The following is a 26,133-nucleotide window of genomic DNA, read 5'->3' as shown; positions in this document are numbered from 1 at the left end:
GTTGCACTGACGTTTTCAAAATGTCAAAAATATCCGGCCACAAATTAATTACTGCACTGACGTCACAGTGATGTCAAATGAAATCCCTCACAAATGTGTCACAACATGACTCCGGCGAGATGTCACAGTTCTCGCAGTGACGTACCAGTAACTGCCATGACATGTTTGGGCATACGGGAATAAAATGACATTCCATTCAGTATTAAGAAATGCAATTGTTTTACAATCATGCCGCACAGCGAGAAATATTTTTTTACGCGAGCACTATGATTTTCGAAAGAAAAAGAAACCAGGGGCACTCCGAACTTAAATTTTGGGGGGCAGAAGTTCTCAATTTGCAGAATGGAACTCCAAATTTTGCTGAATAATAATTTTTCCGAACAAAACTCAAATTTTGCTGAAGGATGATTATTTTGCTGAATGAACTCCAAATTTCGCCTAATGATTGTAATTTTGCCGAAGAACGATAATTTAGTAAAACCGTCAGAAAAAAGTTGCCAAATAAGAAAATTTTGGGAAGGTCACAGTGACCTCCCATCAGGGCACCCCTGAAAAAGACCTTCATTGTCAAAATCTTACCTTCGCTCAATCTTCCCCAGCCGGTAACAGTAGCATTATAGCCGATGTAGGTTTCATCTTTGGTTGGTAGACAAATGGGCCTCACGTGGGGCTTCAGCACCAACGGGGAATCCAGCTTGACGAGTGCGAGATCGTACTCGTAAGTGAAGAAGTTGTATCGAGGATGGACAATTTTTCTGAGCACCCCTCTCTCCTGGAAGGCAGCTGGCTCATCTACGGTATTGAAATCGTATTCTCCCACTCTAATGCGAATTTGAGGTTTCTGCAGACTGAAACGAAAAACAAAAAAATAAATTTTGATGTAACATTCTTAATTTAAAATGACTCCACGATGAATTTTAGACAAGTTTAAGGTGACACAAGTATGTGAACAAAATGGCATTTGTAAAGGCTTTTAAAGTAATGACGTGAACCTAGGAACTCATCAAAAATCTGTATGCGCAGTTTTTGAGCTTGAAAACGCCTTCTTGCGGTGATATAAAAAATTGTCCACGGGTAAAACAATCCATTCTTATCTCGCCTAGATAGACCAGAATCCATATTTAAAAATATGCAACTGGGAAACCTCATAAATACAAAAATAGTGTCATTCACTAAGCTTAAAAGTAGATTACGTTTCATTTCTTTCAGCAGTTATTAGTCAAGCACTGCAGCTCCTCAAATATTAATTAATCCGATTTGTTTTTTACTAAGTTATAAAAGCCGAAAAGTTATGCTTGCTTAGGTAGCGCCTTAAAAAGGAATTTGTTAACTTTACAAAATATTTAACTATTATCTATTCTTGGTTTGAGCAAAAATTAAAAAGAGTTTCCACCTTACCAACGACAGGGAAAGTGTAATAAAAATATAAAACAAAAGCTTTTAAATTGTAGACATGAATCGAGGAATGCGACGAAAATAAGATTACCTGCAAAGTTTGAAAACTTGCAAAAGTCTATAAGTTGAAACTTGATGCTTGCTTAAGTTAAACAATAAAATATATAAACCTAAAAATTTACATTATAACTACTAATATTAATTTTTATCAATGGAAATGATTTTTTTATGCTTCTTTTCTAGAGACGTGAACAGAAACGAAGACTTTCTCGGATTCTGGAAGAAAGCCGCAGAGGATCCGTAAAGGATCGAAAGAATGCAACTGCATCCCAATACATACAAATAATAAATACACACTAACTGTAAATAAATAAAGTTTTTTTTTAAGGAAGAATTGATTAAAGGGAAAAAAAATGAAAAACATGACAATTTTTTCTGTATCCCGAGTTGAACTTGTGAAAGAAAAATTAATTATCTTTCATTTTATAGTAACAGTTAAAAACCTCCCCAAACAGATCCTAGGACAGATTAAGAACCTATTATTAAAGCTTCAAAACCACGAGCTTTTGACTTAGCGATAGGTAATACCTAAAAGATTCAACCGCAGAACGATGCACCAAAATGTTCAGAAACAATTAAAGCTTGTAAGACACCAACCAATACAGCGCGCTATGATCATAAAACTAAAGCAGACAATTAAGTGGGCAAAGTTAAGAACTGTTAAAGTAATAAAAAAAAATAGTTGTTGTTGAAAACGAGATCATTCGGTATAAACAATTTAACAAAGATTCTACCCGATTCCTAATTCAATATAAAAATGCGTTAGGACGTCATATACGTTTTCAAGAGGCAATGCTTTTCCGTATGATATAAGATTATATGAACACAGTATGACGTAAAAAACGTTTAAAAGTCGAGACAATTTTTCTGAAAATAGCTGAAGTACTTCCACCCAGTTAATACCTAAATTAATTCTGCGCTAAGAATCGAAGGGATAGGAACGGTTATCCTGTACACTCGACTCGACAACCAGGCCCCATACGAAATTTACCAAGTATTTTTAATATCCTAGTAATGTCTATAACCAGACATGTCTAGTGCGAACATAATTACTAAATCCTAGCGTAACTAGTAATGGTAACACAGAAAGAAAATAGTGGTTTCTAAAATAGGGGATTCCCTTTTTCCACTCAAAGCACAACCTTAAACGATGATACGTTCAGCGAAATATTGGCTACTTTGTGTTTAGCTTGTTTTCTCAAAAGAAGCAATGTAAACAATCTCTAAAAATTTACAAATGATTTTAAAGTTTATCAATCTCAAATGGTTGAATAAATGAAACTTAGACTGTACTTACTCGTCAACACAATGTCCAGCTGTGGCTATCCAATTAGCATTTAGTATTGCACCACCGCACCTATGAGTGCTGGTAAATCCAAAAAACGTCGAGCGCCTGACGGACACCTAGAGAAAGTTGGAAAAAATTTAGTTGCTTTTAAACTAATACATTAAAAATACTGATCAATTTTATTTTCAACCATGCTGCGCACTTGCAGACATATGCTAGCGTTGATAAGCGTAATTCTAAGCATAAGATAAATGCTTCCACAAAATATAGGAACACAAACTCTTCGAATTCAAAATAAGTAGGCAGGCAGATATCTTCCAAGATGAATTAATTTAGTTCTGACAAAATAAATCGGATTTAAAAATAAAAAAAAACCAGTTAAAGTTGACCACGTGATTTGACCAATGAGCAGCCCAAATTGGGAGAGGGAGATAAAAAGTTGTAGATGATGACGAACATTTGAAACATTTTACTAACAGAAAGAATTACAAAGAAAAAACACATTTTTTGCTGTTTTTTATAATCTTTAAGAGCGATGCGCGAGAGAAAGACGTTAAGAGTTTTTGTTTTAGGGAGGGGGAGGGAAGTGCTATTTTCTTTTCACATTCGGCTCCATTTTTGCACTAAAATTTTCTAAGAAGAAAATTGTTTGCGATCCACTCTATCCTTATGCTGAATTCTTATAAATTCCCCATGTTAAGAGATTGTTAATGATTCCGCCTCCAGCTCGCCCCTGCTTCGGACACGACCCTGGTCTTGATAGACAACATACTCAAGTAATTAACAAAATCATAGCATATAAAGTTATTGTAGTTTAGATATTATTGCTTATCCTTAAATTTGGATCAAGTTAAATAAGAATACTGTATTCTTTCGTGCAGAATGCGGACGCCAAAATTGCCCCGATGGCAAAGGACTACTTAGCAATAATTGTCGAAATTACTTAGCTATGGTGTCGATTGTGTGTAAAGGACACTACTTAGCAATGATCGTCGAACAAAAGTAGTTCTTTTCAAATTTTTTCTGTTTTTGTACACAATAGCTTGGAAAATTTAATTTATAACTATCGGGAAGAATTTTAACTTTCTTAATGGGACAGTTTAATTAATATTATCTTTTTTGGGAGGGGCAAGTGCCCCCTTTGAGCCCTTTAAAATGAGCGACTAATTCATAGCATCCTATAGTTTCATTTTAAATCGTCAACTAATTGCTTAATTCTAACGAGAGAAATTAATCAACCTGACAGTATCCAGAATTCATTTTCGTATATAAATAGCCGGAACTGGGGTAAACACATGAAAATTCACATAAAATTGAACAAGTTCAGGATCCGAGTTACCGCCATTTTCATGTAAATTATTGCATAAAAGTTTCTAAGTTGAATAGGAATTAAGCAAAGGGTTCCTTGTAATCCTGAAATACGTGTATGCTGTTTTTAGTGCAAAGCTGCGACTGTTTTGTTACAACTTTGGTAGTAGTTTAAAACTTAAAAAAGTAGTTTAAAACGTTGTTTCATTTTTTTTAACTTTATTTCTGAAGACAATTGTGGTTAAAACGTAAAAAAGTAGTTTAAAACTTTTTTTTTTTAACTTTATTTCTGAGTTATTTATACGCAAATACTATCTAGAAACGATTCTAAAACATCAACATACTTTTCCTTTTTTTTAAATTAATGGAATATAGCAAAACATTAGTTATTGCAACAATGCTACAAGAAAAATAAATTTAAAAAATGAAAAAAAAAAAAAATTTTAACTAGGAAGGAGGTATACAGCCCACAAAATAATATTGTAAAAGTTTGTCACAAAATTTCTGGTGTCGCCATCTATTGAGAAAGATCCACATGACAAGATATATCTTTCTCGCATCTTTCAATTAACCCGAATACTTTTCTTTTAAAAAGTATTTTAGTCCAGTCAATAGATACATTTTACCTTGCAAAAAATGGGGTCAAAGATTTTATTTTTTTAATTTGTTCATATTGGTGCCGACATGGAAAAACCAAGTTATCCAACACGAAAGACCCCGGGAGAACTTTTAGGGGCCGAAAAACCACAAAAATTTATGAATTTTTTTGTTTTTTCCAAAATATCTCCGAAATGGTTCAACTTAGAAAAAAGTTTTAAATATAAAGTTTAAAGAACATAAAATTTCCGACAACTTTTGCATTTACAACTTTTTTGTAGCACAAATAACAAGCTTGCTATAGCTCTTTGAAAATAGGCAGTTTTCCTCCACTCCGAAAAAAAAAGCTTTCACACCGAAAGCAAGGCGTCATAACTATTAGAACTTGAATAGAAACTTTAGTTTCAGAGAGTTTATTGACAGTTAGAGTAGTTTGAGTTTTTTGCTCCCCCCCCCCTCCCTCGCTGGACACAGAGTAGCAAATCTGGCTGACAGATTAGTTCCCACTAGACTCCAAAAACAAACGATGTATTATGAAACTGAAATACATATATACACATTAATTTAAAGCACATACGACGATGCAATAATAATTAAAAAAAAAAAACCTTCCCCACTGCTCACGAACTAACTTTTCTGATCTGACAGAGGTAGTCTTCATCAGTCTCCAATAATAGATGATATATTGCTGTTTGTAACTGGATTACACAATATATACATTCATTGGAGGGATATAATTCGTACATTCTAGTCTAATTATTGCAAACAGAGATGCGATTTTTAAATATTAATGTGAAGGAATGAATATTAGGCAGCTAATAAGCAAACAATCAACACAGTCATGCATCCTATGCTCTGATACAATAATAATAATAAACCCTCCCCCACCGCTCACGAACTAATATTTCTAGTCTGACAGAGGTAGTCTTCAGTCAGACTCCAATAGCATATGATTTATATTGCAGTTTGTAACTGAATTACATAATCTTCTCATTCATTTAAAGCACATAATTCGTACCATCTATTACAAGCGAAAATGCAATATTCGAATATAAATGTGAATGAATAAATATTAGAGTGATAATAAGCAAACAATAGACATAATAATGCGTAAATGAAGGTACAATAGTAATACGTTATGAACACTTCGAAAAAATTCTGCAGAAACTGACTTTTTGAGGCATGAAAAACCCAAAAGAATTACCTTTCAAAATGAAAATCAAACTGTAGAAGCTTAATACAGATTAATTACAGACAGAATAATACAGATCTAAATTACAGAGAGATTCATTCGACCTTAAAGCAAATAGAGAAAGGACAACAGAATACGCTGTGTATCTTCTTCGAAGCCGTTTTGAAGGTCCAGGTTCTCCCGGTTCAGAATCTGTAGGGGGTAGAAAGAAGCTGTGGTCCTTTTAATTGTTCATCTCCTTGTTGCGGTAATTCCAAAAGCTTCTGGAACAAATCTCCTTCAGCAGTCTCATCCAAAGGTGAAATGTCTGCAACATTTTCACAATTTGTGCCACTGCAGTGTTTGCACATTTTAAACCTGCCTTGTGACAAGAACAGGCTCCAGTACAATTTTTCTTGCAGGTACAAGGAACAATCTTCAAAAGATTCTGAGTAACTGAATCTCTTTTCGTGTCAACATGCATTAGATCTTGCTTTCTGCGTTCCCAACAATAATAATAACCCCATTTCTCTGGTTCAATTATGTTGCCCAACCAACTTTGAATTTGGTGGTAGAACCGATATGAGTGATAACGTCCAGCATCCTCCCCCCCCCCTCCCCGCACGTTGGAGGTAGCCCTGCAAGATTTATCTTAGCCCTGTATACTAGTTTCATAAAAAGATTAAATTGCAAAGTATCCAAAGATAGGTTCAAATACTTTACGTCACCTGTGTATAATATTTGCAAAATGTTTTCTCCAGCTGCAGCTAAGGCATCATGATGACAGATTGGGTCCATAAATACTTCCCTAGCTTCCTTAATTTCAGGAGTTTTTTTTTTTTTTTTTTTTTTGACTATTTTGTAGAACTTAATTTTGCCTTGGCCAAAGATTGCCGAAACTGTATCACACCCACTAAACGTATGGATGAAAGAATATTGCTGGGGTCAAACTTAAAAGATATAGTGGGGAAAAAAACAAATCACAAGCATTCCTTCTTCCAGGTTTTAAAAAGAACAAGTTGCTGAAAGGCTGTTCTAAAGCTGTCATCAGCACCAACAGATCTTTATCCTCTCGCCCACTATAACAACCTTTTCAATTTCTTTTGCCTTTGAAAGAGCAGTAAGTAAGTCAGCTTCATCTTCAGTCTGCCTGACTTCAATGCCACTCTTCGAAATATGTCTCAAGAAGTTGAATAAGACAATTCTTGTTGTTATAATTTTGCCAGTAATCTTTCTTGAGGAATTTAGTTAACATGTTAGGTTCAACCATTACTTCAAGGGAAGAGAATTGATTGCTCATTGATATAGCATTTGTGACAGGCAGTGTGAATTGTCACTTCTTTTAAGAACTTCAAAAAACGCTGATGTTCTTCATTTTGCCGTTTTGCGCTGCATCTTTGAAGACTTTCTATTCCCTTCTCCTTCACAATCTTTATTTCGCATTCATGCAAACTGATTTCGCAAATAATAATAATAATAATTTTAAAAAAAAACACCTTGGTCAGGCGTAATCATTTCTAGGGAAAAAATTATAATACAGAACACACAAATTGATAAAACATACTCTCGCTCAAACCCTGAAGTGACCAACGTGAGTAGCTATTGAGTCGATTCATCTCATTTGGATAAAAAAAAGGGGGGGATGGAATGGGGGGTGTTTTGTTTAAGTTAAAGGGAACGGAGGCATTTACCCTCAATTTTGAAAGACAAATGATTTCCAAGGTCAGACTGCCGGCGTTTCCCCTTTTTTCCGCCGTTATCCGATGCGCTTTCACGCACTTCGCTGGGGGGGTTCAGAAAAAGTGTGACTTTCAAGAAGCTGTAACTCGCTTGCTTTTCATGCTACAAAAATGTTGTAATGACAAAAGTTGTAGGAAATTTAATCCCCTTTAACATTTGCATTGGAAGTTTTTTTGTAATTTTAACCATTTTTGAGATATTTTGAAAATACTACAAAAAGTCACAAATTTTGGGGGGTTTTCGGCCCCCAAAACTTCTCCCGAGGTCTTTCGTGTTGGATAACTTGGTTTTTTCATATTGGCACTAGTATACACAAATTTAAAAAATAAAATCTTTGACCCCATTTTTTGTAAGGCAAGCTCGTTTTTTTCTACCTATTGACTGGACTATTTTGGCTCGTAATTGAAGCGAATCAAGAAAGAGCAATCCCCCCTCTCCCCCCTCCGGCTTTGAAAAACAAATACAGTAGCACATATGAGTGGTTTTTTGTTGTTTTTCCAAGTATAATGCACATTTAATATATGTATTACCATTGACAACACCTCCCCCCCCCCGGAGAAATTTTAAATAACGAGCCTGTTTAAGATTGTATTAAAATTGTTACAGGGAAATGCGGGGGAAAATAAAGCAAAGGGACCAAAATGAAATGGTGAAATATTTTCTCTGCTTTTAGCGTGTCTATCTAGTAATAATTTAACTATAACGTAGTAACGCATGAAGTCTACCCCAGTCAGGAAAAACCTCAACTCTGAAAAATCAAAGAATATGATAACACAGCAGTTTTCAAAACTTGATACTCATATTGTAATATTTGATTTTAGTTAGTAATTATTTCTGTTATTTAATAATGAAATTCTTGCTATTGACATTATAAATACTGATTGAGACCTAATAATACTCGGTATATTGTTTAATATTAAGCTTGTTTGTATTTTAAATGCTTTGTACAATTAGTCAACTGCATGCGGGGCAAAGTGAATTTATTCCATTAACTTTTCCAATCGCTTTAAATCACTTACGAATTCATTATTTTATTTACATTTGTTCAATTAATAATTCCCTTATTTATTGATTCATTCCCTTATTTTCTTATTCACACACTCATTTTTTCTTATATTTGCACATATTTATTTGTTTATTGTTTCATTTCCTTTCATTTGTTCATTCGTTCTTTATTTACTCATTTATTTGATCAAAAATATCTTTAATAAGCGAATAGAAAATATTTCATTGGAAAAATATTACTTTTCACTTTGCCCCAGGAAAAAAAAGTATGAAAAATTTCCACCCTTTTATTTTGAGGTACAAGTTTACTGCCAAAAATAAAATAATAATGTTTCAATGCCAGAGAAAGAAAGGAAAGAAGTTTTGCTCCTAAACCACGCTATCGCCATCCTCTAAAACCGTTCCTCAGACCAAAATACTAAGATTTAAGCCCTTCTATGAGAAATTGATCCCTGCGATTCATTTCATAGATTCGAGTTCCTTTTCTTTTTTCCCCTCATTATTCCTCTCATACCACAAGTAGCAGTAACCTATACATGGAAAATTTAATTTTGGAAAACAAAATACTGACACTGACTACTTTACAGGAAATTTGTAATAAAAGAAGTCATAGAAATTTCAGGAACTTAGTTGCTCTTTAAAATACCTTTTTTTTTCTCACTAATATGTGGAAAAGAGCGATTTTCCCAAAATACATGCATTATGAATATATTTTAATAAAAATATATTCAATCTGTTTTCAGTGGCTGCTACTTGGACAAAATTTCTAACAACTTTACTTTACATGAAATACACCGCCAGCTCAGTCATTTCCAGCCGAGGACTGTTCGTATGAAGATACAACGTTTGATTCAGTGAAAAGATATTCCCCTCCTCGGTTTAATATGAAACCTTTTTAAACGTTGTGTTCAGTAGCATTTTTTTTTACTAAGCAAGATCTCCACCCCCCTCTCTTTTTTTTTACTAAGCGAGATCTCCATTTACCCCCCCCCCTTTTTTTTTTGTTTTACAAAGCAAGATCTCCATCCCTTACAAACTATGCATCAAATTTATAATTGCCTTTACATTAGCATCTACCAACCACAAACTTACAATGAAAGTGATGTGATGGCTGGTTTGTGTGACTTTTATTGACGATCCCTTCCTTAGTACTTCAACTACACTAATTTGCATTCCAATTTATAATCGCCTTTATATTAGCATCTACCAACCACAAACTTACAATGAAAGTAATGCGATGGCTGGTTTGTGTGGCTTTTATTGACGATCCCTTCCTTAGTACTTTAACTACACTAATTTGCATTTCAATTCAGAACATAATATGGCAAAAATATGATTGTTGAGAAATATAACAATTTTCTATGAAATTAAAAAATGTGTGATCTAAAAAGTAGGAGCCAGCAGAAAAAGCAGAGGGGAAGATCACATAAGACACGTTCAAATATTGAAATGTATGAAAAATTACAGAAGGAAAAAAATGTACTCTTCTGAGAAAGAACTTTCTTTTAAGTTATTAGGTTGAATATTCAACTTTACCAAAATTTAGTCTGTTCGGTTCAAAGTTCAAAGGACGATCAATGACTGTAGCATTTCATCAAGTATTTCACCCTCTCATATTCGAAATCTTCGGAAGAAATAAAAACAGCATTTGTTAAAATAGAAACCTATCATTTTTTTTTCTCTTTTTTCAGTTACACAAGTTTTGACCAAGTTTTTTTGAGTTACCATTTTGAAAGCCCTGTGTCACCAAACTCGTCTTAAAAACTCAAAAATTATCTCCTTTTTTACCTAGAAATATCTACAAATATATACAAGTATCCCAATTTAATACATACTTGCCAAGGCCACTCTCCAAACGCAGAATGTGTTCCTCCCACAACCTTACTTTTCGGATAAGGAGACTGAACTCCGCATTCTGAAACAAAATATCAAAAAGAATAATGAGTAGTTAATCTGGGTGAACAGCGAGTAACTGGTTCAACGGTCAAGTTACTAGACAGTTAGTAATAAAATGTTTGAAAATTCGACTTTTAGGGGACTGCGCTAAAAGAGGATTTGCGGGGCAAAGGGTGGTAAAATAATTGCAGTTAGCAACGCCACATATCTATTAATATTTCACCTATATTCTTAAACATACAACTTTTTCCGTTAAAGAAATAAGTATCTCTAAAGATCAGATAATATAATAATACAAGTACTTTTCAAATTTTATACACATATTGTGATGTTTGGCGGTCAAAAATAATTTTTGTTATAAAAAAATGATAAAGCTTTTGTAATCAACATTAAAGGAATCAATTGAGATCTACTGATGTTCAATGCAGAACCTAGTCATTTAATGTGAGGCACTTTTTATTATAAAAGTTTAGTGTAAGTTTTCAAGTACTTGCGGGAAAAAGTGAAATAGTTCATTCATTTTACACATTTATTCAATTATTTATCACATCACTCAGATATCAATTCAATAATTATTAATTTACTTATATATTTATTCACTTATTTCTCCTTTTATTCATTATTTTATTCATGAATTTGTTTTCTCATGCATCAATATATTTATTCGTTTAATGTTTCATTATTTGTTCGTTTATTTGATGAAAACTATTGCTCAAAAATGAATATTTTTTGTAGTTGCAGAAAACTACCGTGACCACACTACAAACTAAGAGCAACTAAAAGTTTCAACGTGCATATGGAAAATAAAAGTAAAAATGACGGGTTATTTCGAACAAAATAATATTGTCAACGAGCCAAATAATTTGTAATTAAAATGAATAGTGTTTTAAAAATAAAACATTTGAGGCAGTGAGAAGCAAAGGGATAGTGAAAGCCTACCTAGGAAGTTATCTTTAAACGCGTTTTACTCAAAACTTGTAAATGTCCACTTGCTTCCCTTTGCTTCTCACTGTCTCATTTATGAAGGGTTATGCGACTTATGGATCATCCTGTATCACACGAAGGAAGTCAAAAATATACAGGCGTCCCTCGTATAACACGGTCAATTCGTTCCGTGTAGTAGCGAAACCCCGTTATACGAGCCTTTTTTTATAAATAACTTTTTTACTTATTTTTAAACTAGTTAATCATGTACATAATAAAAATTATGTCAATATGTATCGTGTTGCATCGAAACCGTGTTTCGTGTTATGTCGAAACCGTGTTATACGAGACTTAGAAATAATGTAAATCAAGGGATGTGTACCGTGTTATATTGAAAACAAATTCCGTTAAAACAAAGTAAAAACTTATTACAGTTATCAAACATTAACAGACTGTATTAAAAAAAAAATGAAATTCCATCTTTTTTAAAAATAACATTCGTGTTATAGCAAATCCACGTAGTATTTAATTCAAGTTTTGAATCGTGTAATATAGAAACCGTGTTATAATTATCGCATATTTAGTACCGTGAAATATCGAAACCATGCTGTACAAGTACCGTGTTATACGAAAGATGCATGTATCTGATTTTAAAATATACGTTGAGTTTTGATTCTGCAACATGAGCTTTTTTCCGCAACTTTCTCACATTATGTTTTAAAAAATATTATGTATCACCTGAATAATCATCCAAATTCGGTTTTTTCGTCGTTGCAACCACAATTTGAGGAGTTGCAGCTTGACTGATGAGAGATGATGCCAATGGTTTAGGCACTGGTGGCAATGTCACGGGTGCTATCACAAGTGAGCTAGTGCCGATTGTGAGTTGCGGAGTCGTCGCTTCAGAAGGCCTGGTCGGCACAGTCGTCGGCTTCGGTTTGGTGAAGACATTTCCTTTGGTCGGAAAATAGGGTTTAGAAGTCGAGGAATTATCTGAAGATCCAAGCACCATGTTATCTTCCTCCTTTGGAAGCTGACAACAGGTGCCCACAAGAAAGCGGTCTACACAGGGTCCTAGTTGAGTGCCGTCCTGCTTGATGCATTGCCAGACGAACATACAAGTTCCTTTGTCCCCCATTGCGTTGGTACAAGATTCGGGGCGTATTTGGATGGAAGATGCTAGAATTTTAAAAGATCATTAGTTAACTTGCTTTACGTATTTTTTACATCACATGCTGTAAGATATTATATTCATAAGAAAACTAATAAGAAAGCTTTGATATAGGGTGTTCCAGGATGATTTGGACTAATTTTAAGGGGCGTCAGAGGGGACGATAAGAAGCACGAGTCGTACGGGAACATATAGTCGCAAACGAATGCTGGCGCGCTATATGCACACAAAGTCGGAAACTGATGAAGGCGAAACAAATCACACATTTATAACAGACTATTTTACCCAAACTTTAAGAAAAGTGAATGATGAAATTTGCGGCCAGCAGCTGTATTACATGCGTCGCAACAATGAACCATGCTGACAAACTTGCATTGATCGCTGCGTTTTTGTTGCGAGGCATGAGAGCTACAGGCTGCAGCTTTTAACAACTGCTTTAAACATTTCTTTAAAACTAAAATGTTGCGTAAAATCATTCTTTGTCTAATACATTTGTAACTTAGTTGGCATCCTTCAGTTTCTGACAACGTATGTATGTGGCGTGTAAGCATTGCATTTGCAACTATATGGTTCAGTATGCTTCTTGCTTCCCATCGTTCCCTCTAACACCCGTTAAATTTTCTTCTAATTTTGTTCTAACCAGATAATGGACAAGGTTAGCAGATGACTTACTGATTGTGTACGGATGGACGATTATTTTGAGACATTTTTGGAAAAGAAGTGTTTGCGTGTGAAGACTAAATCTATGTTCACTGTATGTTCTTGTGTGTCTCAGCTAAATGAAGCTAATCATTCACTTTTAATGACTCTTTTAAAGGCAATGTAGGTTTTAAGTAGGGGAATGTGGGGCAAAGTGAAATGGCAAAATATTTAATTTTGCTTTTAGTGCCACCAATCTAGTAATATTTTAACCATGCAGTAACTCGTGTAGTCTATTCCAGTCAAGAAAAAATTCAAAAATCATAGAATATGATAATAAGTGAAACCTGTGTATAACAATACTGTTTATAACAATAAACCTGTCTATAACAATATTTTGATTGGTCCCAGCAGAATGTGAGCATAAATAATCAAACTGTCTATAACGATAACCTGTCTGTAACAATATTTTTTAAGGTCCCAACAGTATCGCTGTAGACAAATTTTACCTTATAAGCTATTTTCAAAAATTGATACTCATATTGTAATATATTGTTGTAAATCGAAAATTATTTTTGGTATTATTAAATGATAAAATTCCTGTAATTAACATTTGAAATATCAGTTTTGACCTTCTAACATTTGATGCAATATTTATTAATTAATATTAAGTTTATTTGTATTTTAAATATTTTATATAATTAGACAAGTACATGCGGGGCAAAGTGGATGGGGCAAAATGAAATAGTTAATTTCGTTTAATTATTCAATCCATTATTTAATTTCTTATGCATATTCTTTATTATATACTTCATTAACATACTTTTATTTAGTGTTATTCATTCATTTATTCACTAATTTTCTTATACATTCACTCTTTTACTAACTCATTTATTTGTTCACATACATTATTTTATTGTTCGTTTTTCATATTTTCAGTATCTATTCATTTATTTATTAAACCTTTTATTTAATGAATTATTTGATCAAAAATATTTCCTATAATTGAATAGAAAATATTTCATTAAAAAAATACTCCATTCTTCTTTTTCCCTCATGGAAAAAAAAAGTGAATATTTTCCACTTTATTTGAAAGCGAAAATTTACTGTCAAAAATAAAAAATACTATTTTAAAGCAAGTTTTATTATAAAATGCAGTGTTCTTGTTTTATGTACTGTAATTTTCAAAACAAATTTCCAATTTTTTCACTTTGAAAAAGCTTAGTCACCTTAACTATTTCACTTTACCCCACATCCTCTTACATTAACTTTATCATTATTTTCTCGGTAAAACAATGGATGTCACGCAATTTTACGAGACTTCGAGAAGCAAAGGGGCGTACCGATAAAACTGAAAATGTCATGATTAGATCAGTTGGGATAAATGGAAGCAGAATTTAAGCGTTTCAACTCTAGATTTTTATTTTCTTTTGAATGAATTGAGACATGAAATTGTGTCCACTGTGTCCAAGAATACACACGCTGATAGAAACTGGGTATAAAAACTTTTACTTTGTTACTAGTTTGTTAGCAAATGTCTACTTTCACCCCGGAGACTGTCAGATAAACGTAAACACCCTATTTATTTCCTTATAAAGTTGATGCAATCAGTTTAGAAGCGTAAGAAGTTTTGTAACAACAACTCTCAATCTGTGGACTGGAGGTCACTTGCGATCCGCTGAATCGTCCAAATGTAATCCAAAGTTATTTTAAAAGAAAAATCACGCAAAAAATTAATTCTGCTCTGAAATCATATAAAATGCCCACAAAGTGTAAGTTGCATCAAAATTATTTTTGCGAGAATCAGGAAGAATGAGAAACTTACTTGGTTCCATTTACTACAGAGTGAATTATTTATGGGGTAAATGGAAAAGCCTAATTTGCTGATCAAAAAAAAAAAAAAAAAAAAAAAGACCTGAAGGCTTTTTTTCAATTCGAATAATATTATAGCTAAAATAAAACGAATCTAATATCGAAAACTGTAAATGTCATCTATGTATGAAAAAAAGTGGGGTACCGCCAAAATGTTTCGGAGGGTTGACCTCCCAGAACTTTTGATTTTAACACACTTTGCAAATTCGAATACGGTGGCCGCCGCTTATGTGAATCAATTTTGTTCAAACAGTTTTGATTCCATGAAGCGGCTGATTCAATAAAGCGGTGATTCAATAAAGCAGGATTTTGTTCTCTTTTTGACAATATGATCCATAAAAGCGGTTGATTCAATTAACCACTGATTCAATTAACCGGCTTCAACAGTGTGACATTTTATATTCATGTGAGGAATGTCATGACTAACTCCACCCCCCCCCCCGCCTCCCCCGCTTATAAAAGGTAAAATTCTGACTGCATAGCGCCTGGTGCGAAGTTGATAATCGTCTAAGTCTTTTTAAAACTACGAATGGTGTATATTCGCAGAAGAGTATTAACATCGTGAAAAAGTATTTTTCAGAATAAAGATCTCAATAATAATGATAAAAAAAAATAATTTGCATCCAAAGGTTTTTTTTTAAATGAACTTTATCAGCGGAAGACTTGATAAACACTATATATTTGATCTACATGTACACTGACGGTATGTCAATGAAAATGAACTCTGGGATTTAAAGTTTCTTTTTGCATATAGGGCTTAAATTTGATAGATTAGTTTTAATACTCCCCCCCCCCACATCGCTTTGGGTGTAGAATGGCTTATAAAACTCGTTCAAAAGCAAATGCTAAAAATTCACTTGCTTCTAAAATAGCCCACGCAATTTGTTAAAGTCGTTCAAACAACATTTTTGAGCAGAGATTTCTGTAAAAATAGGAACGGATAATCTTCTAAAAGTCAAAATGATACCGTAATTTCTAGCAGCAGACCTGAATACTTATTGCAATTTAACTAATATATGAGTAGAGTAAAATTGTATGATTTGCTAAGTGAATTGAATTTACCAACGCAGAAGCTCAAATTTCGTTAAAAGTGGATATACGTAATAGGAAAGCATTTTCCGTCACCTATGATTTTAAATGAGGCAGTGAGAAGCAAATGGATGTAAGTGGCATTTTAAAGTTTCTTATAAAACGTGTTTAAAGTTCAGATCCTAGGTAGGCTTTCATTGGATTTTTTTCTAAATTATGCTGTACAGCAGCACCCACCAGGACAACTAGTACTATCTCTCACCCCTAAGTAAAGAAGAGGTTCCCCAATTGTTTGTACTGGTTATCTCCAAAATTTTGATTTGGGCACTAACATCCCTTTCCTTCTCACTGCCTCAAATGGTTTTTTGGTAGGAAAAATAATTTTAGATTATCCGAGTTTGCCGTAAGAAAGCTTGAATGATTGAGAACATTTTTTATTTGAAAATCTGAATTTGGTTTCAATAAGAACTAATTTTAATTTCCCGCAACAGCACTGTAGTTCATTAAGTGAAATTTTGAAATCGTGACATGCATTTTAAACCAAATGAAAGGGTAAGAAGTTATTCTTAATGTTACTAGCTATTTAAACATTTTCCAACGCGTGCAGAACCGTAAAAGATCTCCAAATATTTCAAAAATCGTTTTTAAAAAATGTTTAATTTATGTATTAAATGCTACAGTAATAGACAATGTTATAAGATTTTGGAAATGAAATAGCGTTAAGTGATTATTCACTGATCGGTCTCTAATCGGATACTGCACTTCTGCTAAAAAAAAATTGCACCTCAATACCCCGCTTTTACGGAATAAAATTCGCAGAACTGGATAAATTAATTTTTTTGAACCTTCTACCAAACAAAAATCTTGATCAAAACACTGCAAAAATATTTTTTGTTTCCAAAGTATTCAGGAACATTAGCATTAATGATTTTAAAAAGATCATGTTTACTTACCATTTTTTCCTGTAACTAAAATTGAAATCACGATGTAAGATATCAAAGTGCATGCTGTCAGTTTTTTCTGATAATTCATCGTAAGAATACGGGCAAATCTGTAATAAAAACATTAAAGGTTACACAAGAGTAAATCATAAGCCAATTATTATTAAACAACTGCTTTCAACGGAAATACTAGCTCATTTGTGAAAACTGACATCAGTTTTACTTTCGTTGGGATACAGTATAAAGCGGCGAAGAGTATTTTAATTGATACACAATAATGAATAAACTGTTATTTTTGGAATTTCATTGAAAGGTTTATTGGAGTTCAGATCACAATTAACGTTAGAAGAACAGAACAAGTTAGCAAAATAGGTTTAAAATATTTGAGTAATAAAATAAAATTTCAGAATTATTTAAAACTTTAGATGAACAAGTTTTTGGAACCGTTGGTTCAGATACAGAACCTAATAGCAAAACTTTAAACTAGATATTCCATCTAGAACTGAACGAGCCTAATTTCCGTATACCAATAACTGTTTTCTAGCATCAGATCAATATTTTCTTAATTAACCAAGGTCGCATATTACTTGAAATTTTCAGACATACCTGTTAAACATTTAAAACTGATTTCCAAAAATAAAACATGAATCTTTCATATAAAAAGAAAAAAAATATTCTGTTTGATGATATGGAATTTATATCGAATTCAATTTGCTTTGCCTTACTTTCCAGTAAATTTCAACCATTAATGTATTTTTTTTTATCAGAAGCATTAATTCAGCAATTTTGTTCAACGATTAAGCGTACAAATTTATGGGAGGTCAGTTGAGGAACAGAGTTACAATAAATTTTATATTATATATATATCCCTCCTAGAATCAGATATACCGGGCTTCCGCTACATCTAGTATGGTATTACTTGACTTTGCTAAAACACAAAAAGCAGTTCAAGCCTATATTCAGGTAGTCTAGGTAGGTTGTTAGGTCACTGTCTCATAATGCCCCCTATTGTTTACAGTAATAAGTATTAAAGCCTGTAAGAAATTTGAAATCAAAGAGACTTAACAAATTTGTCCTGCTTACATCGTCGCCTCAGAGCAACATTAAGACATCTAATCCCAGAAATAACAGTAAGATGTCCCCCTACTGTTGATTTGAGAACAATATATTCAAAATAAAGTCAGCTCTTAAAAATCTGAAATCCCAAGGGGCCGGCTAAAACTTTCGATTTATGGAAAGGTTCCCGCAATCGTCTCAAGAGTTTGAGACCCAACAAAAACTTTTAATAAAAGAATATTCGAGTTAATAGTTCCAACTGTATATTAAAAGAAGGAGTTTTGTTATCTTAGCATAGTACTTCCGTGTGCCAAGAACTAACAATTTGGGGCTGACATTGAAATTCAATTGCAAAAAATACTTTGAGGTACGAAATTAAGGTTTGCTACACACGTACATGCAAATTTCATCTATTTCGGGATAGCCTGAATTAATCTTAAAATATTCAAAACCTTTCTTTAACTGAATTCCTTACACAACTTAATAATCGATAAAGAAAACTATTAATGCTGAAAAACACTTTATTACAGCAACGTAATGCAGAGTGTCTAACAACTATTTATACAAACGTGCAGGAGGTGCAGTCGATTCGGAATCGCATAGCAATGTAGAATCGAAAATTGTTCCTTCATGCTGTAGAGGGAGTTCTGCGAGTGTTTGAAAAAACAGACAATTTCCCTCGGTTACTAAATGCTTTGTTTTTTTTCACTAATGAGGAACATTTTCGAAACAGATGAAGTCGAAAGTTTACAACGCTAAGCAGTAATAACCAAAGAAGCATGCTTGTTTTACTACTTTAACGAAGGTTTTTTTTTTAATTATTTTTTCATTCGTAGAAGAAACGAGAGACTACGAATGCAAAGAATTTAACTTATCCCGTACAATAATCCTTTTGGTCTTTAACTCCCGTAGAACGCAATCTACCGTGTACCTACATGAGGGAGGTACTTCTGATCCAGGTAAGCTATATGATTCTTTTTCGTCAAAGTACCCAGCAAACTTCTTACAAGTTCGTATAAATAGTCCTGGGACACCTTGCATATTATTATTTTCAAGTATTAGTAATTTCAAGGAGAAAAATGTAAAAGTGTGAAGCAACCGATTAGCAAAAACTGTGTTGAGCTTTAAAAAAATACCAATGACTCGAAAGAAATATAAAACTATTCATGTTGAAAGTATTGCCTAGATCAGTGGTTCGAAATCTCGGGGCGATAAATTCTTGAGAACCGAATAAAGTGGCGATAAGTTTATAAAAGATAAATCAAAATGAGGTTAGGGGGGTAATTAATTCATTTATTTAAATTCATTTATTGTCAGTGATTTATTTTATTTTATTATGTTTATATTTTATTTCATCTATTTTAGTTTGTGTGTATGTGTGTCATTGGCGCAGAACAGAACTTTTCTAATAATATAATATTAATGATAATTAAAAATAAGTAAAAAATATTAAAAATAAATAACTTGAACAGATTAAATATAAATAAATAAAATAAAAGAGAGCTGGAAAATATAAAATAAAAAAGGGAAAGGGGGTTGAGAAAACATTTTTGGGGGGAGTTTGCGCCATTGAACTTGGAGGGAGGGGAACCCCTGCTTCAAATATCGGAATTGAAATCTTATACACGAAATCTATTTTTCAAAGTTCAGACAAGGAATCACAAGTTAGCAAATAAATTAATTAAAGTTCAGGAGCTTTTCTTCCTCACCCCTCGGTTAAAACTCAAGGAAGTATTTCATCATTCGTAGCCAAGTTCAGGATTTTTTTTTTCTTTTTCCCTTTAAATTTTAAGTATCGATGTTTTCATATCCCTGAGATTCCAATTTCAAAAATACAACCATTTCATAATAAATGTACTTATGTTTTCGTTGAGTGCGTCAATAATCTCAGTTTCAAATTTTCGTTCTAATACTTATTAGTTTGTTTTGTAAAAGAAAGGGGGGGGGGAAACGTAAAAAAAGGAAACTTTAGTTTTGTAGTGATTGCATAACATTGCTTTATCATATGCATTTTACTACAAATTAAAAAATATGCATTTAAATTTTTGTTAATATCGATGTTCACTAGTGCCAACTTTTTTAAAGGAAGAGAGAAGAGAAGGGGGGGGGGGCGATGGGCTCAAAAGTTTGGGAACCACTGTACGAGCCAATGAAATATTCGAAAATATATTTTTGAATTAAGTCACCTATTAATTAGGTCAGGGTCATTTTAGGAATAGTTTAACTGGGCAAAACCTATAAATTTGGATGCCATTTGTTATTCGCAGGATCAATGCGTATATTTCTATCACATAGATTATAGTTGACCAAAAAGATTTAAAACAACTTTGAACATTTTGACTTATTCCATATTTTAAATGCAATTTCTTTGTGAGAACACTGAATTTTCAAATAGTTTTCATGTTGATGTTGATTTTTATTAAATTAAATTTTACTAAATGAAACCAGTACTTCATTGCAATCATTTAATGTAGCCAAATGATAAAATATTTTGATGTTTTCTTCTATTTATTCTCGCTGCAAGCATTTGAGCCGTTTATTTGATGATTTGAATATGATTTTTGAATTATATGCCTACGTTGCTACAAATTGATTTTAGCAATAAATCGAATTGCATCTTATGGTATTATGCAAAAGGGTAGAGAATGGTAGACAACAGTTAAATGATTTATTTTGATCAAAAATTTTGCTTTTCTCTGGGCTTTTGCTTTCTTTTGTAATTTTGGGGTCTGCAAATAAATGCACTCAGTTCACGATATAAATTGCTGCTTCATATTTACTCAAATACTGAACAAAACAGTTGTTTCTATTCACAAATCTGAAGCTTATATTTTATCTTTCTTTTTTAAAACCTTTTACTGCTATAGTTTTTTAGAATTTTATCAAAAAATTTGCTTTCCAATGTTCAAACGAAGAAAGAAATTCCTTCGCATTTTCATGAACTGCGAACTTGTGAAACACATGCAAGTGTTAATGAGAATTTCCAAAGCCTTTCCAAATTAAACTATTAAATTTATAAGTAAAATTAACTTTACAAATGCACAAATTTGCTAAAAAAAAAAAAAAAAAAACTCACTGAAGCCTGTTTTTATTGTCGTTTCCCCTTTTCATCCACGAACTCATTTTCGAAAGATAGGTTATCTTTGCAACCTCGATAAACAAAGTTATATATTTTTTTTTTTGCTAATTTGTGCTGTTTTAAGGTTTTTTTTTTTATTTCTATTTTTAACATAATCATTCAGATTATATCCTTTAATATTTTTTACTAGATTAATATTGTAAAATATACATACATAAACTTAAATAAACGATGCAAAAGAGTAGGCAAACAAAGTATGGTGAAAATAAGCTTTTGACTTATAATTTTCGTAGAGTTTTAAAGGCCCCAAATTCACAAGGCTATGATGGCTTCGAGTCCACCTTGAAATTTGCTAACTTCATAACTACTATTACTAATTTTTATTTTTGGCAATGATTAAAAAGCTTTGCCCTCTCACCAATGACAGAGTAATAAAAAAGAATTCCAATCTTTATTACTCACGCGATAGTTTTATACGTGAAACCGAATTTTTCCTTCACGGTAGGGTTCCTTTGAATCCATCCAAGAAGATTCCGTGGATATCATTGTATAGAAAAGTGAAGCTTTTCAAGCGATTCTTGCTGTCTTAGCGCATATTTAGAATAGCCTAAATGTGAGATGGCCTCGTTATTAAGTCACGGGATGTTAAGCTTACTGAAAGGAAAACAAAGAATTCGGACTTTTGATTTTAAAAAAGAAAGCTCGTGAAAATTATGTGATTATAAACGACTTTTTCTTGTCCAAAAATAGCAGGAATAAATATAATAGTATCGTTAAATTTTCTACGGAATCTTTGTGCAACGTTTTATAGCACAAATTGCAAAAAAAAAAAAGTTGCAAAAATCTCTTGCTGTCGAACACAATTGCAAAGCTCAAGAAAAGAAAAAAAAAACTAAATGTTGTGGCCATCATTAAATTATCTTCTATATTTTTCTGATGAATTCTTGGCTCTCACGCATAATCACTACTACTAAGTTTCGCTGGTCGTAAAAGTGAAACCAAGAGCAAAAATTTAAAATTATTTAAAGAGGCTTGTTTAAGTTAACTACAAGCAATTTGTTAGCAAATGCAAGATGGCAACAGCTAAAAATTTCAAATCATTTAGATTTTCCAGATCGTCTAACAATTAAGTCACGCTTAAATTTTAGAATTTTATTTAAATTTTATTAAAAATGGTGATAATTCCGAATTTATATAACTTGCAAGCTCTAAATAAATTCCGTCATGCGTACAAATATTCGTTCTCTCAATTTGTGGCAATATTTTAGATATAGGGCTGAACAGAACGCTTGCCTAATTTCAGATTTTTTGACATCTTGTTCAATGTCTCTTAGCTGTTCATGAGACAACCTTTAGTGAAAACATTATTAATGTAATTGATTTTTCACATTTTTGATTTGATTAAAGTTGCTTATATCTCGCGCAAAGGATGCCAAAATCAGCCCCTTTGGAGCGATTTCCACCCAAGTTGAATAGCACCTATTACCGCGTAGATTCACTTGTATACTGAATTTCATGTGGATCCTCGCATTCCTTGCACCCCCTTTACCTATTGGCACCAAACCAAAACAGCATCTCTGAGTTCCACCTGTGGACCGATTTTCGTTTGATTTCGAGGTGTAGCAGTCTCACGCATATCAAATAAAACGTACGATTACCAGACCTCTCTTGGGGGAATTGGCGCCCAAATTCACATTAAGTTGCATGTACGTACCAAGTTCCGTGTGATTTTATGCGATAGATTTGGAGCTAGAGCAACCACAAAAACCGGTCACGCACATATAAACACACTAACATTTTGGAAATATGGTCAAAATGCGTTCAACATCCCACAAAGCTGGTTAATCAGTCGAAATTCGATTCACGAAACTTTCAAATGCTTTATTCTGCAACATTCAAGATAGAAGAAACTAAAAACAGCATTGGAAAAAAAATCAAGGTTTTACGAACATTACTTTTTCAACTGTTTTTTCCCTCAAATTATATAAAACGCTCATGACATTTATGGCATGTTTACTTATTAGTTATTGTAGTCTAAATGGAAAGTGTACAATTAAAAGTTTGAAAAATTAACTTCTAAATTATAAAATTTTAAGGATATGTATCTACTTATTATGTCGTACATATATGCCATCATGCAACAATTATGTAAACGAACTTTGTGCTAGCTTCGAGGTAAGAAAGATAGTTAAATTTAGATTTTAAACTAATAATTCTAACTATTTTCAGCTTGCGACGTGCCTTTCATTACTAAAGAGAAACATGTGCTCAGTGAATGCAAGGACTACCCTTTTTTAATGCATTTTGCTTCGGGATGTAGCACCCTGAAAAACAAGCATGTAATATTTTATTTTTGCAAATTTGAGCTGGAAATGCAGTGATTTGAAGATCAATAGAAATAAATACAGTTGTTAGAGATTTCCAAAAGTTTTGCATTTCTTGTAAACAAAGTATGAAAACAAACATTAACCACCAGCAATATTATAACACAAGGTTGTGTCTTCAAATTGTCTTTTGATGTTCACAATACAGTCGAACCCACTGAATAGTCAATTTTCCACAAAAAATACTCTAATAAACGGAATATTTCATTATCCGGGATCAAAATAACAAATTACTACGGCTTGGTACACTGAACAAGTATTACATAAATCGGGATATTTTTCTAACCCTTATTCTTATTAACTTGCTCGACCTTATTTATTCTAAAGATGATTATCATGTGATTTTTGAAACACGGCACAAATGGCATGTGGAGTCATTACTAATGTGATTAATTATGATTGACTGATCTAAGGGTGAAAGGAATTCTCCTTTTCCCTTGGAGTCTGCATATCTACCAGAGCTGCGGAGTTGCAGTCGTGAAGTTGATGTCAGACTGGTTTTGGGGAGCAAAGAATAGGAAATTCTAGGAGTCAGAGTAGAGACCTTTTACATTGGCTAGCTTCTGTCCCCCTATCGCATTACCCTTCACCAAAAATAAAACCGGCTCAAAAATAGCTTTTTCTAAGTATATTTTGTCTCCCTAAACAGGAAAATCACCATTAAAAAATTTAGTTAAGCTCGAATTTAAGATTCAGAGCCAACTGGGGTAGTTTTTTCCGGTATTCCATCCGGAATCCTGTATCCGGTAGCACATCCTAAATTACTACCTCTTAAACTTCGACCCTTGGTTGAGATAGAAAATCTCACTATATAAAACACAAATGGCCTTAAAGAAACTTAAGTTCTGGGGAGTGAGATGCAGAAAATGAGCCTCTAGTAGATCCACCATTTCTGATTTCACCCATGCTCATTCTGCTGGGAATTATTAGGAACAACTTAAAGCTTTGAACAAATATGGTTTTCCAAGAGGACAATTGCCAAGATATATGGTAGTTAAGGTTAAGAAGATAATTTTTAACGACCCTTTAGATCCGCACACTTATGAAGATCATGTTCCTGATAACAATTTTGTAAGAGAAGAGAAAACACCTTGAAAGCCTTTAAGGGTGCTTACAAGTAGTTCTGAGCAGCAGAGAAAGCGAGAACTGAAAACAGTTGGTTAAAAAACTACTGCAGAAGTTCTGTAAATACGTAATATGCGTCTCTGAAACTCCATCTCCTTCCCTTCCTCCACGATATTTTGCCCCAAAACTATGGAGCTGTGAGCTATGAACATTTGAAAGGTTTCATCAAGATATATCTGCAATGGATTGTAGATATCAGGGAGCTGAGTTAATTCTCGCCAAATACCTGGGTTGTTTCAAGATAGGATCCTTCTTTGACGTACACGCAGCAAACGAAATTAAAGCTTTTACAGAAGTATTAGCAATAGGCTATACGCAACCGCTGCTGAAAAATAAACATTGTTTAGCGAAACAGGACTTATTTAAGGTACCTATATAAGGACCTATTTATTGTACTGGATTTTTTTTCCTTCTTAAATTTACCTTCAAATCAATGGGTGGTTGCTGTGCATCTTTCTCTGGTGGGATTTTGTGTATAGTAAAAACAAGAGCAAATGAAAAAATTAATTTACATTTTCATTTTATTGACCCAAAATTAGAAAGAATTGGCAATTTAAAACCAGATGGAGGACAGAAAGTTCTTTTTTGTTGCATAGTGTCATCTAAGCCTTTGATGCCCAAACTACGGCCCGCAAAGTAACCTTCCCAAATATTGAATAGTTTTTAGTCGATACAACAAATAATTGTTGTAAATTTTAAACCAAAAATAAAGAACTAGGTGTCTAAAAAGACAGAAATGTCGTCATCCTCATGTATATAATAGCCAATTCACTGATCGAGTAACGCTCTGTGGTGTCACCAGCTATGAAATTTGCGCCATAGCATGATAATTTGATGTTATTTTTCGCTAATGTTTACTTGCAGGGAAATGCATTATTTTGGCAAGGCTGAACTGGTTCCGGTAACTTAACTGTTTTACTGGTAAGACTAAATTTAGGAGAATGAAAAAACGACAAAGTGGTCAACAATGAACGCTATCTAATGGAGTTAGGGTTAACATTTCAACTGTCAAAGTATCACCAAGCAGGCAATTACTTCATTCAAATGTAGAAGCAATTTTCACCCGTCATACCTTGACCAAGAGGTTTTTTAATAATATAATAAACACTTAATAATTGTAACAGTGCTTGGTTTCCAATTTTCTCTCCTTTTCCGCCGTTTCCTCAAGTTATCTATAAAATTGTTTAAAACACATTTTAATTTAACTGTGGTCTGGTCTGGTCCGCGGGATTCCTCTAAGTATGAGGTCTGACCCTCAGGAAAAAAACGTTGGACATCTCTGATCTACACAACAACTTAGATGAAACATAACCCTTTAGGAAAAAAGATTTCATGAGGTTCTAAATATACTTGAAAAGTAGGAGGAAAATATATCAACAGGTCACGGGCAATAAAATAACCTTTTCAAAGGTATGTGAACTTGCTTTTGGCGATAGAATTTGTAGAGTAAGAA

At 33.1% G+C, this 26,133-nt stretch overlaps 1 protein-coding gene across 1 annotated transcript in view; it reads right to left on the bottom strand.

Moving 5' to 3' along the window:
- The window catches only part of LOC129220152 (serine proteinase stubble-like), a 52,088-nt gene that overhangs the window by 7,115 nt on the left and 18,840 nt on the right, over window positions 1-26,133 (bottom strand). Inside the window, exons 2-6 of the mRNA XM_054854507.1 lie at window positions 17,049-17,146; window positions 12,123-12,563; window positions 10,400-10,479; window positions 2,753-2,859; window positions 580-848 (exon numbers count right to left, since the gene is read on the bottom strand). Of these exons, the coding sequence (XP_054710482.1) occupies window positions 580-848; window positions 2,753-2,859; window positions 10,400-10,479; window positions 12,123-12,563; window positions 17,049-17,127 (976 nt within the window). The 5' untranslated portion in view covers window positions 17,128-17,146. The remainder of the gene's footprint in view (window positions 1-579; window positions 849-2,752; window positions 2,860-10,399; window positions 10,480-12,122; window positions 12,564-17,048; window positions 17,147-26,133) is intronic.

This window comes from Uloborus diversus, chromosome 4 (genome assembly GCF_026930045.1).
Source record: "Uloborus diversus isolate 005 chromosome 4, Udiv.v.3.1, whole genome shotgun sequence".
In the NCBI taxonomy this organism is placed as follows: domain Eukaryota; kingdom Metazoa; phylum Arthropoda; class Arachnida; order Araneae; family Uloboridae; genus Uloborus; species Uloborus diversus.
The sequence above is the reverse complement of the archived record's forward strand: the minus strand, read 5'-3'. Positions and strand labels throughout refer to the sequence as shown.